Source organism: Hypomesus transpacificus, chromosome 23 (genome assembly GCF_021917145.1).
Source record: "Hypomesus transpacificus isolate Combined female chromosome 23, fHypTra1, whole genome shotgun sequence".
Classification (NCBI taxonomy): domain Eukaryota; kingdom Metazoa; phylum Chordata; class Actinopteri; order Osmeriformes; family Osmeridae; genus Hypomesus; species Hypomesus transpacificus.
In genome coordinates, this window is record NC_061082.1 from 18,438,806 (window position 1) to 18,457,996 (window position 19,191).

General features: G+C 43.6%; 1 protein-coding gene and 1 long non-coding RNA gene across 2 annotated transcripts in view; both read right to left on the bottom strand.

Annotated features, from left to right (window-relative positions):
- LOC124484962 overlaps positions 1-3,607 on the bottom strand; it is a 47,338-nt gene extending 43,731 nt beyond the window's left edge. Inside the window, exons 1-2 of the mRNA XM_047046127.1 lie at positions 3,246-3,607; positions 410-809 (exon numbers count right to left, since the gene is read on the bottom strand). Of these exons, the coding sequence (XP_046902083.1) occupies positions 410-700 (291 nt within the window). The 5' untranslated portion in view covers positions 701-809; positions 3,246-3,607. The remainder of the gene's footprint in view (positions 1-409; positions 810-3,245) is intronic.
- Positions 3,608-12,805: 9,198 nt separating this feature from the next.
- Positions 12,806-17,827, bottom strand: LOC124484963. The gene is made up of 4 exons (XR_006958025.1): positions 17,662-17,827; positions 17,029-17,169; positions 16,816-16,905; positions 12,806-13,935 (listed from the first exon to the last, which is right to left on the bottom strand). It is a non-coding gene; the product is annotated as an uncharacterized LOC124484963 (long non-coding RNA).
- Between the last annotated feature and the right edge of the window lie 1,364 nt (positions 17,828-19,191).

The following is a 19,191-nucleotide window of genomic DNA, read 5'->3' on the forward strand; positions in this document are numbered from 1 at the left end:
CTTCATTAGATGATGCAGTCTACAGTCATGAAGCCAAAACACTCAAACACAATTTTCAATATTATAGGATGACCTAACAATGCATTTTAAAAGCAAACACAAGCACATATTAAGTGACATGGATTAAAACTCAGTGTCACATGTTAACACTTTGTCAGGTGTTACCCACTGTCCTTGTACACATGCTCCCTGTGTTGTTTCAGGGAGGATCTGTACAGCATGTTTCAGGACAGTGTCTCATCCTTTAAAACAGTTCAATGTCCACTGCTGTAACACATCATTCTGCACACCACATTTCTAAACTAATAATGCTTCTAAATCTATGTGAATGGTTCTGTTTCTGTTATTTCACTGTCCCCCCATGTTGTTTTACATTCAGTACGACCCTGTTCCCCACACTGAAACCCACCTGTGGTGTCTTGTGTTGTTGTCTTGGCTCAGGGACTCTGGTGGTCTCTGGTCTGGGGGGGTGAGCAGGGTCCAGTGGGAACCTGCTGGGAAGTTCCCTGACACACCTGGGGGGGACGTTGAAGGGCTCGGTCCTCTCATCCTTGCAGACAAGCCACCATTCATCGCTGGTCTTCTCCAGGAGGAGGTATTCTTCATTAGGTTTGATGGAGATGATGCTGCCATTTCTATCTGTGTACTGATACGCAAACTCCACCACAACCACACCTGTGCTGCGCCTCTCATAGCTCATAGCTACAGCGACCACCCTGTGGCCACGCCCACTCCGAGGGAGGGGGGTTGACCTGCAGGTGCAGGCTGGGAAGGGTGAGGGGCGTGGGTCAGACTCAACAGCAGTCTTCCTAGGGAGGGAAAAGAAAACATTGCTACATATTAAAACACACTAACACACAGGCATGTAGACACTATCACAGGCACCGTGAAAGAAAGGCTGAGGGCAAAGGTGTTCTGTAGCTTTAGTCTAATGCAAACCCAAGCAGCTCCTCAGCTTGAAGGCCCTTATGGATCTTGGTGGTACACGGCTCTTTTGGGTTATTCCATTCCATGAACTTCATTTTAATATCCAAAACTATCTTCTCCATTAGTTTTTTCATGTCTAGTCCTATCCTACAAATGTTATTAATGGAAATGTACACAGAAATGTTTGTTTAGTTTAGGACTAAGCTTAATCCATGTCTGGGAAAGGTTACACCACTAGGAAACTGCAGAGAGGGGCAGGACCAAGAATGTACCTAAAGAAGGAGAACTGTATGTCCACTAGAACTAGACTGTCCTAACTCATCTAACTAATATTACTGATGCCTTCAATCCTGTTTTCCTGGTTTAATGCAACTTCATCAACCCAGCATTGATCAAATATCCACTTCCAAGGTGTTGGTACATCACTCAGGTCATTTATATCAGTCAAGCATCCTAGACCTCCTAAGATATGATCCTGACTGAACCATATAGACAGGTTATTCTTTCTCTTTCTCTGTTCCTTTCAGACAGAACAGTGATGATCCTGACAGAAAAACTGTAAACTTGGTAACAGTAATAACTAAATTACCTATTACCTATTATCTTCTGTGTTGCCAACCTCTGTGTTCTGTGTAAACTATGTAATGAATGAGGAAACACCTGTAGTTTAGCCCAGGCAGCACCAGCAGTTATGGATCCCATGACAAAGTACTGGGTACCTGGTTAGTTTGGGATTTGAAATAGTAACTTTGCTTTGGGTATATTTATAGGGAAGATATATGTCGATGTAGAGACAGTCATATTTACTAAAAACATGACCTGTCCCTTATGAATATAATCATGCCACTCATGACCCTTCACGCCAATGAATCATTTAGCAGTGTACAACGAAAAGTCTAATGGAGCAACAAAAGCTGTTTCTAAGCTAAACTTAACCCTACGCTGACAGTGCTAGCTAGTCCAATCTACCGTCTGAAGGTGCTCAAAATGAAATATAGAAATGTATATTTTAATTGCCACATTAATCATAATGACATTTTGTATTTATCAATTATTCTTCAAGAAAATGTCATTTTCCTGTCACTCAGCACCCTTCCCCCCCTCTATCTCCACTGTAGAGTTGAGTTTGATTCTCATCTATCTGGTTTGACCCATTTCTACATTCCAGTCCTGTGCTGCTACAGGGCTCTGTAGAAACCATGTCATGGATGAGGAAATGCAGTTTCACTTGACGCTACCAGTAGGAATGATGGGTGTTGGGTGGAATTGTGAGTCTCATGACTACTAAATTAATAAAAAACCTCTGCCAGTCTGATGTACAATCACCTGTAATCATTCCAGAAACATGACTTGTCACCCTGTCACATGATCATCACTGTACTGTGTTCTGTACTGTAACTCTGGATGTTTGTCCTCCCTCACCTGCAGCCTACATCACCTGCCCTGCCAGAACCCTCCTCTCTCTGTCCTGTCTCTGATCACCTGCCCTGCCAGAACCCTCCTCTCTCTGCCCTGTCTCTGATCACCTGCCCTGCCAGAACCCTCCTCTCTGCCCTGTCTCTGATCACCTGTCCTGCCAGAACCCTCCTCTCTCTGCCCTGTCTCTGATCACCTGCCCTGCCAGAACCCTCCTCTCTCTGCCCTGTCTCTGATCACCTGCCCTGCCAAAACCCTCCTCTCTCTGCCCTGTCTCTGATCAGGGTCTTTCTCATGCTCGGGATACTCTTGCACAGTGCAAATGAAACATTCACCGATGCACAGAGGAACACATGGAACAGGTTTACACTAGATGGTGTATTGAATGAAGGTTTATGTCATAATAGGTTGTCATAGGCTAGCCATCTCTTTGACCCACAATCAAAAGCTGTAAACACTAGCTCCTCAGTCTATAGAGGACCAAAGTAGTCTAAACAGGATATATACATTTGATATGTTCATTTAAACCCTTGATTACACATGTACAGTTTTCTGCTTCTCAAATGTCATAGTCTGTCTCCTTCCCTGGTCACTGTTTTCTGATAACACAGCCCCTCCTCTTCCTGTAAATCAACACAGGTGGGAGGTCCTAAACCACTGTAGTGGTTAACATACGTTAGCCTGTGATCACATTTACAGACACACTAGACATGTTTAATGGACATGAAATCATGTTATATTGTAGTCTCGGATCTATGCTGATAAACAAACACATGTCCAGGATTTGAAAAGATGAGACATCAGACCAGGATAGGGATGCTAATTTTCTTAATCATAACCTATCCTGGACTGACAGTAAATCCTTCACTCTCCAACATATGAATAAACACCCTTCTACTGACCTTTATAAATCTCTGGTTTCACCATCAGCCTCCTCTCTGTGCTCCATCTGGTTCTGTGTGTGTCTGACAGTAATGCTGACAGTCTGATCACCTGTAGTGCTACCTTGTACTCATCTGATCCCAACATTAAAGACTGCTCTTACTGCTGTTGTTATTGGTACTGTTCACGTAACATACAGTACATGTTTGAATGTGTCACACCCACATACATACACACACACACACACACACACACACTTATGCTTGGACCAGTTGATCCTGTTTGGAGTCTTATTACTGGAACTTTCTTATGTAAGGGTGCATGCATGCCAAAACAGGATGGGAGAATGGGAGGTTTGAAGGAGAGATGGGGAGGTGTAGAGGAGGAGAGAGGAGGTAAAGGAGAGAGGGGGAGGCGTAGAGGAGGAGAGAGGGGGTAAAGGGGACAGGGGGTGAGGAGGAGAGAGGAGGAGGAGTAGAGGAGGAGAGAGGAGGTAAAGGAGACAGGGTGAGGAGAGAGGGGGAGGATTTGATCCTGGTTAAGGTGTGTTGACTCACACTTGAGATCCATTTTCATAACCAGAGTCTTGACAGTAAGGAGAGAGAGATGGACAAAAAGATAGAGATTGTACACTGTGTATATGCGTGAATGTGTTTGTGTCAGTGTACTGTATATGTAAATATACTGTATGTAAGTGTGAGTGGAGGATAATGTAGTACAGCACTGTGTGGTGTGTGTGTTTGTATGTGTTGACTTTAGGAATGCACCGAATCCAGGATTCCGTTTCAGATTTAGCCGAATATTGGGCTTTTTGACAGGGTTCAGTTTCGGCCAAACCCCAACCCTACGCCCAGCACTACGCGCGCTACACTGGTTGACATAATGATGCCGCCGTTGATCACGGGAGGGTGTTTGTTTGTTTGCTGTTCAATGCAGTACGCTGACAGAAAGTGAAAATGGAACTCGTGATCAGAAAAAGTGTTGTTTGGCAGTAGGCTACTTTCAGTCAAAAAAAGGCGATTCAAGTCGAGTTACATGTTCAATTTGCAATAACGATTTGTATCGTGGTGGCAAGGACCCTAAACAATACACAAAATCTCCGCTGTTAAAACATTTGCGTATGAAACATCCAAAATAAATTCAAGAAATTGGTAAATGTCAGTTTAAACAGAGGTAGCCACAGGGCTGGGGACAGTGATCAGCGCAGCATCACAGGCAGTGCAGCATCACAGGCAGTGCAGCATCACAGGCAGCGCAGCATCACAGGCAGTGCAGCATCACAGGCAGTGCAGCATCACAGGCAGGTGGATGGACAGGAAGGGAAGGGACTAGGAACTAGCTGTTGTCCATCAGGGAGACCGATGTCCACTTGGCGACCAGGTCCAGCTTTGGCAGACCGACGACCAGGCAGGTGCTGACAGCTCAAACCCCCCACACCACAGGGGAGGTGTGGAGGGGGAACAGAGAGAGGAGAGCAGGAATTAGAGAATGCCTGGAGAAACTAACAGTTGCAGTTCTATTACTGTAAGAACGAGGTCCCCACCGGTCAGGTGTGGACTAGTGCAGCAGGTTAGGGTTAGGAGACCAAAAAGGGATTTAATGTTCCAGCCCCCCTCGGTTGGGTGATAGGGTGCAAAGACACCAGAGAGGTATGGTGGTGATAATCCATGGAGAGATTTGTAGGTTAGTAGTAGGACTCCTGTGGAAATCAGCACTGGCTTGGATAAGGAGCCAGTGTAGAGAGACGAGAGTAGATGTTATATGATCATACTTTCTGGTTCTGGTCAGTAGTCTAGCAGCAGCATTTTGCACCAGTTGGACATTTTTTATGTAGGTTCTTGGAAGGCCAGAGAATAATACTAACTACTTACTAACCGAGAGTGAGGTCATGCCGGGAAATATCAAACTGAGGCTTGAATGTATCGACCGAGCGATAGCGAGGCATGACCGAACGGTCGAGGTTAGTAAGTTGTTTATTATATGGCATTTTTAGCTCTTTTCATTTAGTAAATGAAAATAATTGGTAGGCTAATTGTAGCTAGCTCTCAAGTCTTCTCAACTTGTGTTTCAGGGGTTGCCTAGCACCCAATTACTTTTGATGCAACACGGACAACACGGTTCTGCTAAAATGGGTTTAATTCCAACACAAATAACAACTCTTTTAGAAAGTTAACAATTTCTTCGTCGCTGTTGATGTCTTCAGTATCTTCTGGATAGTAAACTCAGCTGACTCCTCGATATCGCTCATTTTGAAGATGACGTCAGAGGAGGGCAATAACGATCTATATCAGACCGTGGACCGGCGATGAGAGGTTAATACGCGGCTGGCATGACTACCCATTAGCCAATCAGACTGCTCGTACTGTCGTTGCCATATAATAAATTGCAGTAATCCAATCGGGATGTAACAAATGCATGTATTTGTTTTCAGCATCATCCTTTAAGAGGAAATATCTTATTTTAGCTGTGTTACGTAGATGGAAAAATGCTATGTTAGTAATATGCTTACAGTTTTTCACAATTGCTAAAACACTAAACCCCATTCTCTGAATCAAATGTTCAGTGGCCTAAACCCAAGGGGGTCACACTGTCTCTAGAGCTCTTTTACAGAAGAGACAAAAGGAAAGAGACAAAGAGAGGAAGAGAAAAGAGAGAGTGGGGAGGAGAATAAGACACAGATAGGGATTGAAGAAAGGGGGGAGAGAAAGGAAAAGAAAGACAAATAGAGAGGGACATAGAGAGAGAGAGACAGAGAGAGAAAGAGAGAGAGAGAGACAGAGAGAGGGGCGTAGAGAGAGAGGGGGGGAAGGGGGAAAGAGAGATAAAGAGTTGGTGACATTCATTGGGAGCTTCTGCAGAAAGTAGAAAGACTTGGACTTGCTTTATTTATAAATTATTAAATGTTTACAATGTCATTCTCTTTTCTTTTTGTAACTGATTGAATGTATTACTTAAACAGAAAACTACGGAGCCCCAGACATGACATCCGAAAAAAGATTCCCACGAAATACTAAATCGTTCCCACGAAATACAAATTCGTTCCCACGAAATACCATTTTGGAGATAACGATGTAGCCTAACTATATTGCGGGCAGTGTGGGGCACATATAGGCTACCCAGAGCACGCTAAAGGTGCAGTCATGGACAGAGCTGATTTGATTGTATTGTATTTTAGGCTGGTGAATGACCGTGGTAAAGTTGGTTTGAAGTTCGATATTCAAAAGATATGCTGACGCCCAGTATTGTGTTATTTTAACCGGTGTTAGCACCGCTACGACCTGCCGCTTAGCTAATGCTTTTGGCTGCCTAAACAACGCGTATGTTTAGGTACCGTCAACAAATTACACGTTTCAAAAGTCAATAGCTTCTCAACAACATGAACTAGGAGTGTCAAAATAATGTTAAACTGTTGAAGATGTATGCATTCATGCTGCACAGCCTTTATTTTGTTCATTTTCATCTCAAGGTATAAAAAATTTATTCTTTATTCAAAATAAGCCTTCAAAAGTCAATAGCTTTTTGGTCATGTGACCTATAATCCTCAAATTCATTTCAGTGTTCACTGACTATGCATACATGTTGCAGAGCCTTTATTTTGTTCATTTTCACCTCACACTGTTTTAGATGAATTTTTGAATATTTCAAACTTCAATAGCTATTTGGTCATGTGACCTGTATATTTCAAAGCCCTGTTTAACTACTAAGAAAGTACATGTCCATTTGGAGGCTGAGACTTTCTCTTATCTAATCACAATTTGTGTTAATGACAGTGACATATCCAAACTCTTCTACTCCTAGGAAGTGGAGTCAGGTGTAAAACCCAAAGGCCAACTGTAAAGTCAAATAGGCCTGGACTGGTAATCTGTCATACCGGGCAAATAACCGGCTGGCTGAGTCACCTTTTGGGCCGGTGTAAAATAAAAACGCAATAAAAAGAATAATAAATTGCCCATTGACCGGCCCCTGAACCAGGGACGGCATTGGTTCTGTCTATATGCTGACACTGGGATATCCCATTCACTTCTCTTAAGAGGCTCCGCCCCTCTCCCGCTGTTTCTTTTGTCAGATGCAGTGGCTCAGAGTCTGACCGATTGCGGTGGGCCGGTCTGAGAAAAAATGCCAGTCTAAAGCTACAGACTACTGTAAAAGAATGTGACTATACCTGCATGTATCTGCAGTTTGCACACTTAAGACATGTAAACTGTCTATGTGTTCAGGAGAAAACAATGGCTCATAATCACAACAAAAAAGCATAACCATCAAAGTGCTGAGATGAGGAGAAGGTACTCGTGCAAAAAAGGAAAGAAAATGTCGGTATGCGAGCCTCCCGAGAAGAGGTAAAATTGCCAGATCGATCCACAAAGGTGTGAGCAACTACTACTATCAGCAGCTCAGGAAGACTCCAAAAGACAAACTATATGGTGGTAATATCATCAGGAGTCTTACAAAAGATGTTCTGAAAATTATTTCCTCTGAAGTGCAAAAAAGTACAAGACTCCATAATGATGTCCTGCTGGAGCTGATGCTCACACAGACCATTATGAAGGAGTGCAGCAGCAATGTCTCTTCTGGTGGTTATATTCAGCACCTGCAGGTGGACCCATTTGGAGTCCATCTGTACATGGATGTAGCAATAAATGTATGGTCGAGCATCTTAAACAACCCACACCAGTTACTCTCCATATTGATGCTACTGGTGGTGTTGTGTCAAAGATCCCAAATAAAAACAAAAGGGTTCTGTACTACGCCCTCGTACTGCTAAGTATGGGTAAAGATAAGCCACCTGTCCCCATCTCTGAACTTATCACCAATGAACATCCTATACCAACATTAACATATTGGTTGATGGAAACAGTCAGAAAGGTCTCCAGGTGCACATCGTGCAGAGTCCGACAGGTAGAGATAGACTACAGCTGGGCTCTGATGGATAATGTGCTGCTGTCCTTTAACAGGGAGACTATATCTGCCTATCTTGAAAGAGCCCATATTGTCATAGAAATTCAGAAAATCCACAGTGACCTTCATAAGTTCACAGTTTTACACCTTTGCTCTGCCCACAATGTAAAAGCTGTCTCAGAGGGATTTGGTAAAAGGATGCAAGACAAAGGACTGAAGGAGTATGTCACATGTTGCTTTGCAATTTTGTTGAACAGTACAAGCATGGATGAAGCTCTTCCTGTGTTCCAACACGTGTGTACTTTTCACTTCAATGGAGGATGGTGATCTCGTCAAACATGAAAAAACAATCTGAGCATATCGCATGCTAAACACATAAAAGTATAGAGCATGTGAATGAAGACTCCGAAGATCAGTGTCATGGTGAAATGAACAATCCTTGTTTTCATTGTATTATATGCAGTCAAAAGCCCTATGGGGAAAAAACCTCTGATACCCGTTTTCCACTAATGCATTTTGGGTGCCGGTTCGGAGCCGGTGCCTAATCGCGAACCAGTTCTTCCTCTTTCGACAGACTGGGAACCAGAAAAGTGGTTCGTACGTGGTTCGTACGTGGTTCGCAACGAGCACCACTTCGGAGTTGGACTAGTTTACGAACCAACAAAGAACTGCTTGGGGCGGGGTTACCGTGACCAACAAAACGCTTTGGCCGCCATTGCTCTAAGTTTTACAATTCATATTTCAGCTAAACGGTACTGGTAAATCAGAATCTGATTGAAAATGTATCGAAAAGGGGGCAGGGTAGTTGCTGAAAATGTGCTTATTTTATTGATGAAACTGCTCATTTGTAAATTTTCTCCGACTTTTATTATTCTCGATTGTAATGTAAACATTTGGGATGCGCGCGCCATGTGGCTGCAGAAAACTGGGAAAGGATAGCATTTTTAATGGCAAAAGGACCACACGGATAATACAAATAGTTAGATTCAAAAAGACCAAAAAGGTCGAGGAGGACAGCATTTAAAAGAGAAAGCGATTACCCATTGATCTGTCCCATAACATTTTTGATTTGGGTCACGAAAGTCTTGACATTTTTGTGAGAATGTCGCCCGGTACAGACCGCTTAGTCGAGCGGCAACCATGTCTTCGTCATGTCACCAAGTTCATAATTTTACAGTTTTACAATCAATTTTACATTTAAAAGTCGACAAGGACAGCTTTCAAGAGAAATGGGAATTCTGCTTTTAGCCAGCTGGTGCGATTGTTTTTCTGATTTGTTCAAACTAGCAATCTGAGTGAGACTGCGTCCCCGTTACACTCTTTAGACGTTAGCCTCAGTCAGACTCGCTCACTGGCATTGTGCACAATGTTGTGATTCACTCAATTTTACACCAGAAACGTCAGGGGGGACTGCCTAATGTAGATACGAGCCTGATGAAGATAGCCAGCATCTCGGATTTCTTTAACCAAGCCTGTTTAATTCGTCATTTGCCTGAGAAAGCGACCTCCGTTAGCCAGGCTAGTTTTGGCCGATCACTTGGTCAGGCTATTTAAGGGTATCGGGGTCAAGTGAATTTTGTGCATAGACAAGTGAAACGTAAATGTATTTGTCCAAAGGCCAAGAGCCTCAAAAAGTTCATATCAAGCCCTGCAATCCAGTGGCCAGAGATATATGATGACCTGATAGACATTCCAAGTGTAATAGACCAGGGAGAAGTTCGTCTTTTACAACCGACATGCGCATTTGAGACTGCTTGACAGTTGTGTGACGTAGGGTGATAATTGGTCTATACAAATGGAGAGTTGAACAAACACGTCGGATGCGCCGTGTTTGGATGCCGATGTAGGTTCGCAAAACCATGAGCAACAACAGCAACGAGACGTCCGCCATTGTTGATGTTGTGTTTGGCGCTACCGTGCTAGCGTTGCTGTGAAATATGAGACGCATACAGTGACGTAATGACGTGGCTCTGTGGTGGCTCTCGCCCGTGGAAAAGCAAACCGGTTCTTAGTAAGCTCCATTCTTGAACCAGCTCCGAACTGGCTCTAGCACCAGCTCCGAACTAACTCCCAGTTCACTTTGGTGGAAAGGGGGTATGAGGTGGTGGTTTCACAATAATGTGCTTTAATTAATGTGAGATAGAAATGAAAAACCTAAAGGCTGTGCAACCTGTACGCATAGTCAGTGAACACTCTGAAATGAATTTGAGGATTATAGGTCACATGACCAAATAGCTACTGAAGTTTGGAGGTTTATATTGAATAAAGAATACATTTCTAATTAACTTGAGATGAAAATGAACAAAATAAAGGCTGTGCAGCATGAATGCATACAACTTCAACAGTTTAACATTATTTTGACGCTCCTTCATGTTGTTGAGAAGCTATTGACTTTTGAAAGTGTAATTTGTTGACGGTCCCTAAACATACGCGTTGTTTAGGCAGCCAAAAGCAGCCAGAAGCGGCAGGTCGGTTGAAATAACACAATACTGGGCGTCAGCATATCTGTTGAATATCTAACTTCAAACCAACTTTACAACGGTCATTCACCAGCCTAAAATACAATACAATCAAATCAGCTCTGTCCATGACTGCACCTTTAGCGTGCTCTGGGTAGCCTAAAGGCCTATGTGCCCCACACTGCCCGCTATATAGTTAGGCAACATCGTTATCCCCCAAATAGTATTTCGTGGCCACGAATGACTATTTCGTGGGAACGAATTACTATTTCGTGGGAACGAATTAGCATTTCGTGGGAACGATTTAGTATTTCGTGGGAACGATTTTTTTTTTTTTTTCTTCGGCTGTCATGTCTGGGGCTCGGTAGAAAACTGATATGAATCTCTTCTTCTAGAGGCATCTCCACTCCTCAGCTGTAGGCTACACAGCATTTCTGCTGTTGTCTGTCTGTCAGTCAGCCTCTGTTCTGTAGAAACCAAGTTAATGTATGAGGAAATGCAGTTGTTTTGAACTTGACGCTGAAATAATGTGTGTTGCCAAGATTTGTAGGTCCCATGACTTATTAGAATTATGGGTAAATATACAATAATTATTACATTGAACAAACATGGAAAAAGATTGTTTTATTTTAAGCTGTACTTAGGGTGGTGTATATACATTACTTAAAATTCAAAATGCAAACATAAACCCTTCACTGTTTGGAGTGTCATTACTAGAACTTACTAGGGTACATGCATGATCTAACAGTAGGTGAGAAAGGAAGGGGGGAGGAGGAAGGGGGTAGAGAGGAGAATGAGAGATAGGTGAAGTGAGGAGGAGAGGGGAGAAGGAAAGATCGGGGAGGGGAGATAGGGGAGGTGAGAAGTTGAGATTGGACCACCACCCTTTTCTAACCATTTCTCTTTCTTATCCCTCTCTTCATCTCTCTCTCTCTCTCTATGTCCCCAATGTCTGCTACATCCTGTATATCAATTATTAAATGGTTACAAAAGTGTTCTCCTCTCTTTTCGGAAACTAATGGAATGTTTTTAAACTGATATGAATCTCTTCTTTCTGAGACCCAGCCAGTCACTCATCACTCCTGCTCATGTCTGATGTCTATCAGTCTGTCAGCCTCTGTCCTGTAGAAACCATGTTCATGTATGAGGAAATGCAGTTGCTGTGAACATGTCCCTCCCTGTAACAGATGACAGAGCTAACCTGACCGGTTCAGGTACCAGAGAGGTTGTTTCATCTGAGAACATTTGAGACAAAGTGAACCCAGAGATGGACACATGGTGAGACTGAGGGGAGTCACACTGTCTGTAGGGCTCCCTTACAGCAGGGGTAGAGATACAAAAGGAAATAGAGAAAGAGAGGAAGACAGAAAAGGGGGAGGAAGACAGAGTTATGAAGCTTAGCACCAGTTCAGTCAGGCAGGACCGAACAGAATCAGACTCTTTTGGCAAAACTCTAAACACATTCTCATGCTGATGTCTGTCTGTCAGCCTGTGTTCTGTAGAAACCAACTTCATGTATGTGGAAATGCAGTTGTTTTGAAGTTGACGCTGCCAGCAGAAATGATGGGTGCAGCCAAGATTTGACTTATTAGAAATATGGGTAAATATACAGTAGGAAGGGAAATATAAGGAGGTGAGGATAGAAGTTGAGATATAGGAAGTAAGGTCCCCTCCAGTGGATCTCATCCTACCTACCGGGAAGATCCTACCAGGTCTCCTGGGGAGGCAAACCGTCAGGCCCTCGCCAGCTCTCCACTGGTGTCCCACAGGGCTCCGTCCTTGGACCCCTCCTCTTCTCCTTGTACACCACATTGCTTGGACCAATCATCACCTCCCATGGGTTCTCCTACCACTGCTAAGCTGACAACACACAGCTGTACCTGTCGTTCCCCCCGACCGATCCGGGGATCTCAGCTAGGATTCCGCTCAAGAGCGCCCGGTCCCAACACAAGCTTTTCTCATGTCTGCCCCCCAAATGGTGGAATCAACTCCCCACCTCCCCACCCATCAGAGACACTGACTGTCTCCCCACGTTCAAGAAAAGGCTCAAGACGCACTTTTTCCGGGAGTACAACGGTACTTAGGAATGATGTTAGTTTCCTCCAGGATCACAATGACTCTTATTGAGAGCATAGCTAGCATCAAGAGTGGAGCTAGCAAAAGGGAGACTCACCAAACTGTTTCTGTTGGTGTGCTTACACAGGAAATAAATATCACGTCTCAGCAACAGTTGTCCACGGGTCACATTTATTACAGAACACAGAAGTTACACCGGTTACACAATTGAGGGAACTGAAACTGCGTATGAAACGCCAATAATAGTTAGCAAACCCCCAAGAACCATTGCACCTCTTGATGCTTCGGGGGTTAAGTCCAGTCACGTACGGCCGAGATCTTCCCGTCGTCCATACCAACCCCTCCAGGTGACAGTATGTATTAAAGGAAGGTGCCAGAGTACTTAGCGGAGACGAGGTTGTCGCAGGGTTTTGTAGGAGTTCCTCAATTCGTTCTTCCTGTTGTGTATAGCTCCGCTGCATCCATCTTGTGGTAGTAAGGTGAGGTATTCTGTAACAAATACTCTGTGGAGACTGAGGACTACTCAGGGGCGTTGTTAGACCCTTTTTACTAGGGCACGCACCCCAGTATAAATCTGCTGTGCCCCAGTAAAATCGAAAGTTTGAGTTTTAACAATATATTATTCAGTGCATTCATTTAGATTAATAATCCCGTAAAGAATGTATGCCGTATCCCAATCATTGCTTGTAAAATCAAAGCAGTTTAACCGAAAACACAAACCGATGCCCGCAGTTGCCAAATAGCTACTGCAGCACGCACATAAAAGTATGGCACACAAGTCAGAATTGAGGCAGGCTAAGAAAACTTTACAAAACTAAAGAAAGTTTTTAAATGATAGGCCTACTGATCATCTTATTTTGACTAAAACATAAAAACAATATTACATGAAGCTCAAAAAACAGTATTTGCGCTCAAATCAATGCGGAAAAAAATGTGCGTGCTGGTATTAACTATTGATGTCCCAGCCAAAGTTGATATCAAACTTGCGTCCAGAACTATGGGTTAAGCAAGGGGAGTTTCTATAGCCGAGTAGTGGATTGTGCGCAGCAAGCTTGGGAGAAAAAAAGGGATATGAATAGGGGCCTGTGCCCCAGTAGAGCTTTATGTCTAATAACGCCCCTGGGACTACTGCAGTCTCTATGAGACTACAAGCGCAGAACGCACACTTTTATTACTCGGACAAAAAGGAGCTGGCAAAAGACAAAACATAAGGCCAGGCAGAGTTTGGTACACGTAGAGGCATCCAGCGGCAAACAAGGTCCAAGGCAGGTCAAAAAGGCTGGTCAAAAACACAAGAGCACAAGAGGTTAATGCACAGCTTGGTACCGAAAGCTATCACTAACAACAATACCTCACAAAGCACCAAGGGCAGATGGGAGGCATAAATAGGGAGTGCTTAAGGGACAACAGGTGCTAGTACTCAGGTGAGTGTGTTCTACGAGTGGAGTTGCGTTCAGGAGAGGGGGGTTGTGTGGGTGTTTGTGAAGGAGCTGCAGGTAGAGGGCGTGAAGGAGCTGGAGGCTGTTTGAGGGAAGACCTAACAGAGTCAGACTAGCAGGTTTCCAGACCTGTTGTTACTCTGTATCTCTCACTGTGAACCTTTACCACATGGTCTGTATGTCAGCTAGGCTGGCAGTCAGCAGCTCTAACCCTGTGTTTAGTAGAGATGTGATGAGGGGTACTTTAGTATCTACAGTCAGCAGCTCTAACCCTGTGTTTTAGTATCTACAGTCAGCAGCTCTAACCCTGTGTTTTAGTAGGGATGTGATGAGGGGTACTTTAGTATCTACAGTCAGCAGCTCTAACCCTTAGTTTTAGTATCTACAGTCAGCAGTTCTAACCCTGTGTTTTAGTATAAATTTTACATGATAAAGCAAAGGTCTACATTGGACTTTAAGATTATAAACAGGGCCGGCGCGAGTAGCCTACCTTCGCCGCCCTAGGCAAAATATTTCAACAGCACCCCCCCCGGCGCCCTCTGCTGGTGGTGCCGGACGGTTAATTAATGTAAGGTGTTTTCGCAACGTTACGGTGCGTTCACACTGCAGCGGGGCGGGCAGAGCGGGGCATCGGCTTACAATTCATTCATTCAATGAAACCAGGCGTTGACGCCCGCGTAGGGCATTGTGGGAAGGCAAGCGGGGCGTTGACGCTCGCGTAGGGCATTGTGGGAAGGCGAGCGGTGCGGCGAAAGTTGGATTTTCTCAACTTTATGTAAATGAGGAGTCTGAAAACGCCAGCGATGGCCAATCGGGTTGGTTTCTTGTTTCTTGTAACGTAGCAACTGTTGGTCATGGTAAACATTTCTAGGTTTGACAATTTCAAGATGGAAGAGCAACTCATCGTATGTGTGTCTTCATACCCAGTATTGTATGATACGTCTTTGTTCGATTACATAGACGTAAACAAAAAGAATGATGCCTGGCGCAGAATTGCTGAGGTTGTCGGCGTCCCTGGTGTGTATTTTGTACTTTAATTCATTTTCTTCACATGAAGTAACTTTCTTCTGTGCTAGCTGCATAGTCTAGCTAGCTCACCCGGCACACGATTGACATTCAACGCTGAAATGCTGGCTGGTAGCCACTCGCTATCCATACAGTGAATGTGTAGTGGCAAGTCATAATCTAGCGATTGATTTACAGAGATTTCGAGTAATATAATAAAAGGTTACACATGTCAACGTTTATGCCTGATGCATCTTTTTTTCCAGCCGGCAAAAGACCCGTTACATAGTGCGGGTGGCATTTAATCTTTCACTCGGCCTAAAAAAAGTGTGGAAAAAGATAACCTATTGTGTGCTGTAAATAAGATCATGTCAGATCTAGAAAGCTTATTGGATTTTTGCTTAATGTGTGTAAAAGTTGTATTTGTCTGCACATTTGCCATGAAATTATACGAACTACATCAGTGATTTAAAAGAACTACAGCTCTGAATTAATCTGTCTAACACGCCCCCGAGGGTGGTGCACTGTGGGAAGGCCAGCAGTGCAGAGCCGTAAAAAACGCTGCAGTGTGAACGCCCCGTTAGTGATGTTAGTAATGTCAGTGACTGTGACTAGCAAGTTAGCCACCGTTAGCTTAACTTTTCGCCACTAAAACGTAATTTCAACTAAACCATGCAACGGAACGTAAATAAAAATACAAGCAACTCAAGCGTTACCAAGACGAACTTTGACATCAACGTTGTCTATGTTGTCCAAATATTACGACAGCGTATTAGGGCCAGTAGGTAAAAAAAATCGTAGCCTGAGGAGGGGGGTAATATTCCAAGATTAAAATCATAAATTTGCAAGAAAAAAGTTGGACATTCTCCCAGTTTATAAAGTCACAAATTTGCGAGAAAAAAGTCAGAATTATACTTTTCAATAGGATTTAGCAATAAGGAAATATAGGCTACTCCTGATTTTAGCCCAGAATAACCAGGTTGTAATAAGCATTATTCTGACCATGAAAAGACATTGACATGATTTGGGCCTACTCAGAAGGAAACATCATACTTACTTGGATGAGGTGATAACATTTGTGCATCAGGAACTACAATACAACGGATACATATTTTCGACTGTAGGAGAATCTCCAAGTTTTTTTCTCGCCAAACTACTAGTTTTTTTCTAGCAAATTGTGACTTTATAAACTCTGAGAATCTCCGACTTTTTTCACGCAAATTTACTAGTTTTTTCTCGTAAATGTGTGACTTTATAAGTTCCGAGAATCTCAGACTTTTATCTCGCAAATTTACGACTTAACACTCAGAATATTAAACCCCCACCCCTCCTCCGGGTCCTTTTTTAACATTTTTCCTACCCGGCCCTAATACGCCGTTGTAAAATATTGAGGCATCCTTAGGGGTGGGAAAATAAATAAAAATTATAATGATACAAATATATATCAGAGAGAAAAATGGTTGTGCTCTCGCCGAAGGCTTGAGCACACCCAATAAACAGTAGGGATTGAGGCTGGCAGGTTGTGCTCTGACATGAATAAGTAATGTTGCATTGATTCATATTGGCCCAAATACTTTCAAACACTATCACTATAATCACATGGAAACTATAAGACAAATATATTATAATATAGGAATATTGAGTCCCAGTACAGACGGCTTCTTCACACCATTGACATCACATAACATTGAATCCCAGCAGAGGTCAGTACCTACCTCATTACAGTATAAGGTCCTCCTGCAGCACTGAAATTGATAGGTACACCCATAGACCTACCACAGGCTGGTGTCTCCTGCTGGATTGGGCTTCAACACAACAGAGACAGACCTTCAGTCTCTCATTTATTCTGACTAATGATGATGTCATAATATCACTGCTGAGCTCTGAGATGGAGAACAGTCATGAACAGGTCTGGATTCTCATCTTACCTCCTAGCTTTGGTGTCCATGTCAAGTTCCCCAGAAAGACTTGTTTTAGACGCAGTGCCCCCTCCTCTCTCTCAAAGTCAGAACTTCTCTTCTCAGGGTCAGATTAGAAGGATTTTTAAGCCAGACCTGTAGACCTGTGACCTTAAGAGAGGAAGGGAAATTAACTGTATATCCTCTTTTATAACACACCACTATGATGAAAAAAACTCAGTTAGAATGTATTCAGTACCTCAGTCATTTACCTCATACTGACATAAGACAACAGAAGACAACAGAGAAGACTACAAACTCCACTCTATCAAACTGCACTAAATGACTTAATGTTCCTATGGAAAGAGAACGTGTGTTAGTGTTTTGGTGTGACATGGTGTAATGTTTAGTGTATTTTTGTGTTATGACAATTAGTGTTTGAGTTTAGTTTACAATGTGTGATTTTGAGCATGAAATTAGCCGTTTTGCCAATTGTGTGTCGTAGGTGTCTTGGTGCGTTAAGAGTTTAGGAAACTTGCCAGAAGTATTGAAAAAAAATCATAGCGATTGTAAAAAACTGTAACTTAATCATAACCTATCCTGGACTGACAGTAAATCCTTGACCTTCACTCTCCAACATATAAATAAACATCTTCTACTGACCTTTATAAAACTCTGGTTTCACCATCAGCCTCCTCTCTGTGCTCCAGCAGGTTCTGTGTGTGTCTGACAGTAATGCTGACCGTCTGATCACCTGTAGTGCTGCCTTGTACTCATCTGGTCCCAACATTAAAGACTGCTCTTACTGCTGTTGTTATTGGTACTGTTCATGGAACATACAGTACATATTTGAATGTGTCACACCCACATACATACACCAACACACACTTATTTTTGGACCAGTTGATCCTGTTTGGAGTCTTATTACTGAACATTTCTTATGTAAGGGTGCATGCATGCCCAAACAGAATGGGAGAAAGGCAGAGGTTAAAAGGAGAGAGGGGGAGGAGTAGAGGAGGAGAGAGGAGGTAAAGGAGACAGGGGGTGAGGAGGAGAGAGGGGGAGGAGGAGAGAGGAGGTAAAGGAGACAGGGGGTGAGGAGGAGAGAGGGGGAGGAGGAGAGGAGAGAGGAGGTAAAGGAGACAGGGGGTGAGGAGGAGAGAGGGGGAGGAGGAGAGGAGAGAGGAGGTAAAGGAGACAGGGGGTGAGGAGGAGAGAGGGGGAGGAGGAGAGGAGGCGAGAGGAGGTAAAGGAGACAGGGGGTGAGGAGGAGAGAGGGGGAGGAGGAGAGGAGGCGAGAGGAGGTAAAGGAGACAGGGGGTGAGGAGGAGAGAGGGGGAGGAGGAGAGGAGAGAGGAGGTAAAGGAGACAGGGGGTGAGGAGGAGAGAGGGGGAGGAGGAGAGGAGGCGAGAGGAGGTAAAGGAGACAGGGGGTGAGGAGGAGAGAGGGGGAGGAGGAGAGGAGGAGAGAGGAGGTAAAGGAGACAGGGGGTGAGGAGGAGAGAGGGGAAGGAGGAGAGGAGAGAGGAGGTAAAGGAGACAGGGGGTGAGGAGGAGAGAGGGTAAGGATTTGATCCTGGTTAAGGTGTGTTGACTCACACTTGAGATCTTGAATCTTGGCGGGAAGGAGAGAGAGAGATGGAGCAAAAGATAAAGAATGTACACTGTGAATATGTGTAAATGTGTTTGTATCAGTGTAGCTACTGTATATGTAAATATACTGTTTGTAAGTGTGAGTGGAGGAGAATGTAGTACACCACTGTGTGGTGTGTGTGTGTTGACTTGCATATGTGTAAATCAAATCAAAATGTATTTATATAGCTTTTTTACAAGCAATGTCACAAAGGGCTTCACATACACCCATAGAGCTGCCCCCAACCAACCTAAACCCTCAAGGAAGACAAGGAAATCTCCCAGAAAAACTCACTAGAGGAGAAAAAATGGAAGAAACCTTGGGAGAAGCAATTCAGTGAGGAATCTTCTCCTCCAGAGACGGTTGGTGACAGAGGGGTGCAGAACATAGACTAAACATAGTCATACAGCAGGGAATGTAAATTGTGGGAGTCAGGTGGCTGAGCACAAACCTTAACTAAACATAACTTAAACGTAACTCAAAAACACATTACATTAACTCTGAACGGAAAGGGTATGTACTACACTTTAGCGCTGATTGGATGCAGTAGGCTAACTAAC